This window comes from Salvelinus alpinus, chromosome 17 (assembly GCF_045679555.1).
Source record: "Salvelinus alpinus chromosome 17, SLU_Salpinus.1, whole genome shotgun sequence".
NCBI classification, from domain to species: domain Eukaryota; kingdom Metazoa; phylum Chordata; class Actinopteri; order Salmoniformes; family Salmonidae; genus Salvelinus; species Salvelinus alpinus.
The window spans coordinates 38418300-38427250 of record NC_092102.1 but is presented as its reverse complement, the minus strand read 5'-3'; the positions used below and the strand labels follow the sequence as shown (position 1 = coordinate 38427250).

The 8951-nt window shown below is 43.0% G+C and overlaps 1 protein-coding gene across 1 annotated transcript; it reads right to left on the bottom strand.

Annotated features, from left to right (window-relative positions):
- Positions 1-969: 969 nt before the first annotated feature.
- On the bottom strand, positions 970-6638 carry aar2 (AAR2 splicing factor). The gene is given in 8 exon segments (XM_071346760.1): positions 970-1119; positions 1385-1555; positions 1557-1600; positions 1993-2050; positions 5985-6126; positions 6128-6163; positions 6165-6577; positions 6579-6638. Coding segments are annotated over 8 exon segments (1074 nt in total).
- Positions 6639-8951: the final 2313 nt, after the last annotated feature.

Below are 8951 nucleotides of genomic sequence, written 5' to 3'. Positions count from 1 at the left end.
ACACCTTGTAAAAAATACATGAGAGTTTCAGATATGGTGTTAAATAAAGCACGGTAGCTTATTTGGGCTTTTTCTGATATACTGTAAGATAGGCAATTCCAAAAAATAACTAATTATTGATGATAGGTGCTAACATGAACACAGAAGGACCACTAGAGGGTATCATTGAGGTTTTCCACACTTCCCCATTCTCCTCTAGAACCTTAGAATGATCCCCGTAGAAAGTGCCATATTGACCTCATTCCTGATTCCAATTGGACCGTTCATTTTAGATGGACATGTGCCTGTTTATGAGTAGACTGGCAGAGAAGTTAAAGACAGAGAGCCAGGGAGGGGGAAGCATGCCCAGAACTAGAATGACACCCCAGCATCAAGAGCCTTGGAGGTCAGGTGTTTTCCTAAGAATGGTCAAACTCAAGGCAACACACTTGAAGGAAATGAGAGACAAAGAAAACAGAGGCGTCACTACAGACCTGGGTTTGATCCTACGCTGTGTCACAGCTGGCCGTGACCGGGAGATGACGCACAATTTGCCCAGCGACATCCGGATTAGGGGAGGGTTTGGCCAGCCGGGATGTCGTTGTCCCATCGCACTCTAGTGACTCCTTGTGGCGGGCCAGGCGCATGCAAGCTGACCTCGGTCGCCAGTGGTATGGTGTTTCTTCCCACACATTGGTGTGGCTGGCTTTTGGGTTAAGCGAGCAGTGTGTCAAGAAGCAGTGCGGCTTGGCAGGGTCGAGTTTCGGAGGATGCATGGCTCTTGACCTTCGCCTCTCCCGAGTCCGTATGCGAGTTGCAGGGATGGGACAAGACTATAACTACCAATTGGGGTGAAAAAAGGCTAAAAGTATAATAAATAAAAATAATACAAATTTAAAAAAAAATGTATGTCTCTTCTTTAAGACAAGGTTGCAGTCCTATTTCCTGACCCCCACGTACCTATGACCCTGGATGTTCTTCAGAGCATGCTCAGTCCAGTGTGATCCTCTCAGGCAGTAACACTACGACAGGGTCACAATCGTCAGGATCTACCTCAGTGGTCAGGTGGGCCTTGAACTTCTCTGCCCTCTTCCGCAGGGTGCCGTCCACCCCAGGCCCACTGGCAAACTGGAAGAAGTCCTGATGGAGAGAAGGGAAATGGAGAGCAAGTTAGACACGAGTCACACCGTAACAAACGCTGGCCGTGTGCAGCAGATTCAACATGTAGAATTATCAGGAAATTAATAGAAAATGATGGACTGTGTTCTGTGGTCAGATGCGATAGGATGGCCACCTGCTGCTTTTAACCAATTTTCGCTGCGGTCTGTTTTGTCTTCTAGAACTGGGGGAGATATTCTATAATACAGACATCAGTAATGATGGGGTTTCATTGATGCCAGCTCACCTGTAGCGTGGTGAGGTAGTTGTCCTGAGACACAATGTCCACAGAGAAGTCTGTAGGTATCTCTCCCAGCTGCTGGTAGAGCACAGCGATGAGGCCCAGGTATAGATCCGGGCTATCACTACGACACAGCAGGGCCAGCAGACGCTTCCTGTGCTCAAAGCCCTCGTACGTACACTGTCCCAATGAGAAAACACACAAATGCAAACTGCGACTCACCTGGGGAGAGGGAGGGAGGGAGGGAGAGGGAAAGGCATAGGAGAGAAACAGAGAGAGGCAATCAGAAAGACAGTTAATTTTCAACTGCCGATGAACGAACACAAAACATTAATGTGACATATCCAGGTTGTTTTACAGCTCTTAGAGCAAAGGCTGTAGTTGTCAGTTTTCCTATTAAATGTGGTTTATAGTGGTTGAGGATAGGCACCTGAGGCAGAAAGACTTATGACTACAGCATGGTTGCAATCATGTCAATTCAAATGTCTAAGCCCCAATCTCCTTTGATGTTTCGCTATCTATAACGTCTAGTCTAAGTTCCTATTCACTTTATCTTCTCCATAAATTCACATAAATCAGTCAAATATATCACATAGATCTTACTTCCGCTTCACCTAGCTCATTGAGTGGTTGCTGCTGGTGGTGTTTCTCCAGCAGAATGTCCAGGGCATACAGTGGCAAGAAATAGTATGTGAACCCTTTGTAAATAAATATAAGATTTCTGCATAAATTGGTAATACAATTTGATCTGAACTTCATCTAGGTCACAACAATAGACAAACACAGTCTGCTTAAAGTAATATCACACAAACAATTATAATTTTTCATGTCTTTATTGAACACACCGTGTAAACATTCACAGTGCAGGGTGGGAAAAGTATGTGAACCCTTAGATTTAATAACTGGTTGACCCTCCTTTGGAGCAATAACCTCAACTAAACGTTTTCTGCGGATTTGTTTTGTTGCGGATCAGATCTGCACAGCGGTCAGGAGGAATTTTGGAATATTCCTCTTTACAAAACTGTTTCAGTTCAGCAATATTCTTGGGATGTCTGGTGTGAACTGCTCTCTTGAGGTCATGCCACAGCATCTCAATCGGGTTGAGGTCAGCACTCTGACTGGGCTACTCCAGAAGACATATTTTCTTCTGTTGAAGCCATTCTGTTGTTGATTTACTTCTGTGTTTGGGGTCGTTGTCCTGTTGCATCACCAAACTTCTGTTGAGCTTCAATTGTTGGACAGATAGCCTAACATTCTCCTGCTTAAATAAAGGTATTTTTCTTTTACTTTTTTATTGTTGATACATTTGGGAATTCATTTTTCCGTCAATGATAGCGAGCTGTCCAGGCCCTGAGGCAGCAAAGCAGCCTCAAACCATGATGCTCCCTCCACCATACTTTACAGTTGGGAGGAGGTTTTGATGTTGGTGTGCTTTGCCTTTTTTTCTCCACACATAGTGTGTGTTCCTTCCAAACAACTCAACTGTAGTTTTATCTGTCCACTGAAAATTTTGCCAGTAGCGCTGTGGAACATCCAGGTGCACATTTGCAAACGTCAGACGTGTAGCAATGGTTTGTTTTGGACAGCAGTGGCATCTCCCATGAACACCATTCTTGATTAGTGTTTTACGTATCGTAGACACGTCAACAGAGATGTTAGCATGTTCCAGAGATTTCTGTAAGTCTTTAGCTGACACTCCAGCATTCTTCTTAACCTCATTAAGCATTCTACACTGTGCTTTTGCAGTCATCTTTGCAGGATGGCCACTCCTAGGGAGAGTAGCAACAGTGCTGAACTTTCTCCATTTATAGACAATTTGTCTTATCGTGGACTGATGAACATCAAGGCTTTTAGAGATACTTTTGTAACCCTTTCCAGATTCATGCAAGTCAACAATTCTTAATCTTAGGTCTTCTGAGATCTATTTTGTTCAAGGCATGGTTCACATCAGGCAATGCTTCTTGTGAAAAGCAAACTCAAATTATTTAATTTTTTTAATAGGGTAGGGCAGCTCTAACCAACATCTCCAATCTCGTCTCATTGATTGGACTCCAGGTTAGCTGACTACTGACTCCAATTACAGTGGCTTGCGAAAGTATTCACCCCCCTTGGCATTTTTCCTATTTTGTTGCCTTACAACCTGGAATTAAAATTGATTTTGCCTACCACATTGAAGATGGAAAATATGTTTTATTGTGAAACAAACAAGAAATAATACAAAAAAAACTGAAAACTTGAGCATGCATAACTATTCACCCCCCTCCCCCCAAAACAGTCAATAGATTGTAGAGTCACCTTTTGTAGCAATTACAGCTGCAAGTCACTTGGGGTATGTCTCTATAAGCTTGGCACATCTAGCCACTGGGAGTTTTGCCCATTCTTCAAGGCAAAACTGCTCCAGCTCCTTCAAGTTGGATGGGTTCCTCTGGTGTACAGCAATCTTTAATCAATACCACAGATTCTCAATTGGATTGAGGTCTGGGCTTTGACTAGGCCATTCCAAGACATTTAAATGTTTCCCTTTAAACCACTCCAGTGTTGCTTTAGCAGTATGCTTAGCAGTATTGTCCTGTTGGAAGGTGAACCTCCGTCCCAGTCTCAAATCTCTGGAAGAATGAAACAGGTTTCCCTCAAGAATTTCCCTGTATTTAGCGCCATCCATCATTCCTTCAATTCTGACCAGTTTCCCAGTCCCTGCCGATGAAAACTTCCCCACAGCATGATGCTGCCACCACCATATTGGTGTTCTCGTGGTGATAAGAGGTGTTGGGTTTGTGCCAGACATAGCGTTTTCCTTGATGGCCAAAAAGCTCAATTTTAGACTCATCTGACCAGAGTACCTTCTTCCATATGTTTGGGGAGTCTCCCACATGCCTTTTGGCAAACACCAAACGTGTTTGCTTATTTGTTTTCTTTAAGCAATGGCATTTTTTTGGCCACTCTTCCGTAAAGCCCAGCTCTGTGGAGTGTACGGCTTAAAGTGGTCCTATGGACAGATACTCCAATCTCCGCTGTTATAACGAGTGCGCTGAGAGTTGGGAAGCAAGTACAGGGAGTGAGTGCTTTAATAAATAAACAAAACAATAAACACGAAACACAAACAATGCACCGACATGAAACAGAGTCAATAACACCCGAGGAAAGAACCAAGGGGAGTGACAGATATAGGGAAAATAATCAAGGAGGTGATGGAGTCCAGGTGAATGTCATGAGGCCCTGGTGCACGAGACGATGGTGACAGGTGTGCGGGATAATCAGCAGCCTGATGACCTAGAGGCTGGAGAGGGAGTATATGTGACAGCTATGGTGTATTGCAGCTCCTTCAGGGTTATCTTAAGTCTCTTTGTTGCCTCTCTGATGAATGCCCTCCTTACCTGGTCTGTGAGTTTTGGTGGACGACCCTCTCTTGACAGGTTTGTTGTGGTGCCATATTCTTTCCATTTTTAAATAATGGATTTAATGGTGCTCCGTGGGATGTTCAAAGTTTTGCATATTTTTTTATAACCCAACCCTGATCTGTACTTTTCCACAACTTTGTCCCTGACCTGTTTGGAGAGCTCCTTGGTCTTCATGGTTCCGCTTGCTTGGCCTTTCTGAACAGGTTTATATATACTGAGATCATGTGACAATTAGATTGCACACAGGTGGACTTTATTTAACTAATTATGTGACTTCTGAAGGTAATTGGTTGCACCAGATCTTATTTAGGGGCTTCATAGCAAATGGTGTGAATACATATGCACGCACCACTTTTCCGTTTTTTTTTTAAACAAGTTATTTTTTTCATTTCACTTCACCAATTTGGACTATTTTGTGTATGTCCATTACTTGAAATCCAAATAAAAATCCATTTAAATTACAGGTTGTAATGCAACAGAATAGGAGAAATGCCAAAGGGGATTGTAACGACTCCCGCTGAAGTCGGTCCCTCTCCTTGTTCGGGCGGCGTTCGGCGGTTGACGTCACCGGTCTTCTAGCCATCGCCGCTCCACCTTTCTTTTTGCATTTGTTTTGTCTTTTTTTCCCCGCACACCTGGTTTACATCCCTGCATTACTCTACGTGTATATTATCCTCTGTTCCCCACATGTCTGTGTGTGGTATTGTTCATTCGTTACGTGTGTGACGCTTCAGGCTGGTTTTGTGCCGGGTATTGTAACCCGTGGTTTTGTTATTTGTACCTATTTGTGTATTTGTGCGCTATCGCTTTTTCCCTTGGGCCGGAGTGTTGTGACGCAGTTTGCGTCCGGCTGTTTTCCTCTGCCTGAATAAAGTGCCTGTTCACTCATCTCTGCTCTCCTGCACCTGACTTCCTTCAACCAGTTGCTCACACTCTGACAGGGATGAATACTTTTGCAAGGCACTGTAGCTTTTGGAGAAGTCATTAGCCTAGGGGTTCACATACTTTTTCTAACTTACACTGTGAATGTTTAAATGATGTATTCAATATAGACAAGAAAAATACAATAATTTGTGTGTTATTAGTTTAAGCACACTATGTTTGCCTATTATTGTGACTTACATGAAGATCAGATCAAATTTGATGACCAATGTATGCAGAAATCCAGGTAATTCCAAAGGGTTCACATACTTATTCTTGCCACTGCAGCTCAGGTCTGGGCTACACTGGGTGATCTGGGCTGGGGTGGCTCCAGGAGGGGAGGTCTGCCTGGGGATGAGGGAGAACCTCAGCTCAGTCCCATCTCTCAGCTTCATCCTGTCCAGCCCCTCCTTCATGGTCTGACACTTTATTGTTCCTAGGCAGGTTCTGTTCCTCGCGGTTCTTGGTGTTTGAGCTAAAGTTATGAGATTAGGTTGTTGACGGCACACATACAACCCAGGAGAAGCTGCAACCTTGTGGCCAGCTCTTGGTTAACGCAGGCAGTTAGGGAGACACATTTCTACATCAGCTCGTACGGGTAGGGGCCCAGGAAAGGGTCCAGGTCTTGTAGGCCCACCCAGACCCGGCCCACCTCTTCATTCTGGGAGGCAGAGATGTCCAGATCCTCCTCTTTGGCTTCCCAGTTGGCCAGACAGATCTCGCTGCTTCAGAGGCCTGTTTCACCCCCACGGTCTGGTGCATTGGAGGAACAGTAGTGGAGGAAGTGGAAGCCTGGTGGGATCATCTTCACCCCCTGGAAACAAGACCCGACCTGCCAGCTCTTGTAGTTGATACCGAGCTCTGTGCCCTCGGGAACGCTCCATAACAACCAGGGTTGCCCCCTCCTCAAACAACCCCCATGCCACCTCAGGATTTATCATTCATCCATGTTTCTCAAACGTCAAATTTAGAAGTTGTTGCAAATATCAAATTTCTAAATGTTCAAGGTTAGGTTTAGCCATTATCTCTGACATTTTCAGGTTAGGGTTAAGTTTAGACATTAACTCTGAATGGTTAAGGTAAGGGTTAAGGTTTGGGATAGGCTTAAAACTAAAATATCCAAAACAACTTTATATTGCTGGATTCGAATTTACAACCTTTGGAATCAAAGGCAGATGATTATGTTAGGCATTAACTCCGAATGATCCACATAAGGGTAAAGGTTTGTGATAGGCTTAAAACAAAACTCTCAAAAGTAACCTTCTATTGCTGGATTCGTACTTGCAACCTTTGAACTAAGACGCAGATACCTATGCACACCTGCCATCCCTGTCCACACAGCTCTAGCAAAATCAAAACCTAATTGAAGGTAAAAACGGTCACTATTGCCCCCTAGTGACCGGCTTTCATGTATGTGAACTGACGGATGGAAGTAAAATACTGATTTGTATCCAGTGCTCAAAACGCCCTAGAGTCGATTTAGCGTAATAGTAAAATCCCCATCAAAATCTGTGGCCCGTTAAACTAGCGATATCAGTTTTTTGTTTGGGTACCAGTGAACAGAATGAATGGAAATATATGGAGATCGTTTAGTGCCTAAACCAAGAGGTTAAATACATGTAAATATATATATATATATATATATATATATTCGTGTCCTGATCATTCCTATATGTCTCAGATATAGGACAGACACTTCAGAATAAAATTCCTTTAGAATGTATTTTCTTACTGTTAATCTGTATGAAGCTATTAGTCAATGTGTTTCTATGGGCTAATAGCAGTAAGGCCAAATTCAATGTTTCATCAAACAAAAATGTTTTGATACCTTAAGGGGTTCTAAAATTGTAAATCAAATAGCTAAATGATCCTTGGTATGACCATATTGAAGTAGACATTTAAAATGGTTAGGGTTAAGTTTATGGAATGGACGTCCCAAGGATCCAGGATAGCACTAACAGTGCTACAGAGTTCATGTAAACATGACTGTGCATGTGGAATATCTTTCCCCACAGAAACAAAACCCTAAAATGAGAAACGTTCTGGAAGTTATGCAACTTGGGAAGTTTCTTGTTTTTTGTCCATTTTGATAACAATTTCTTATAACAAGAGAACTAAACAATAGGTATCTAGTAATAGCCCATTTTTCGATGATTACAGGAATAAACAACCAATGGTGCAGTTTAAGAAACCTTTATCAGTGGGCATCTTGAAGACATTTCATATCTGGATTGTGAGATAGCTAAGAGTTATAAAATGTGTGTGCACCAAGGTATTACAGGTAAATATCTTCCCTGCATTGTAAAACCATCCTCTAACAACCATAATTAATGGGGGGAACTCAGTCGGGTCTCAACTTACTGTTGAGAGTTAGAATAATAGATTACACAAAGTGCAATTTCAACATGTGTTTTGTGCATCAGCAGTCACTTAATTAGCCCAAGTCAGTTAAACATTTTTAGATTGGCAAGTTAGTCTAGCGGCTAGTTATGTAAACTTATAGTAAGCATGGTCAGTTCGTTTTTTTTTGTGGCCCCCGCCCACATCAAAGTGGCCCATCCCTGATCTATGGTGACCTATAGCTTATACATGTGGGACTGTACAGATAGGAAGTAAAAGGTCATAAACAGAGGCCTATGCCTGACATACAAACTGTCATTCTACTCTACAAAATAAGAACCAAACAGAATCCATAAATGCTTTTTTGAAACAATTTTGATAAAAATAAAAATGTTTTTTTCCCAAATTATTTTGTGGGTGTGTACAAACTCTGCAGCTTCTGCCAACAGTTTATCAGTGCCCTGATGAGTCTCATCCTCTTCCTGTTCATTCCCTTCGTCCTCTGGGTAGTCACACACGGCGCTGTTCTCTTCTGTCTCCTCGCCTTAAAGAAAGCAAAGGCAAAACATTGAGGATCCGTCTCATCTCATTACATCGTCATTGACTGATATACATCATTTATACACATTTACTATCATTATTAAAAAATGATTCGTAAGTGACAAAAAGCATTCGCCAGAACCATAGTGAAACCTAGCCCTGTCTTTAAAGCAGCCTCACCAGGTCAGTTTGCCTGCAGTTCTGTCTGATCAGCACTGCCATCATCTCCACTGGCTTCTTCATGCCCCTCTGCTGCCTGCTGCCCCGCCCGTGTTCCTGGTCCCAGCCCTGGCACAGGAACTGCTCCGTCATACCATGGATGGAGCGCAACACGTGCTGCAGCTGCCATAATGAAGCATGGGAAAACAGTGAAT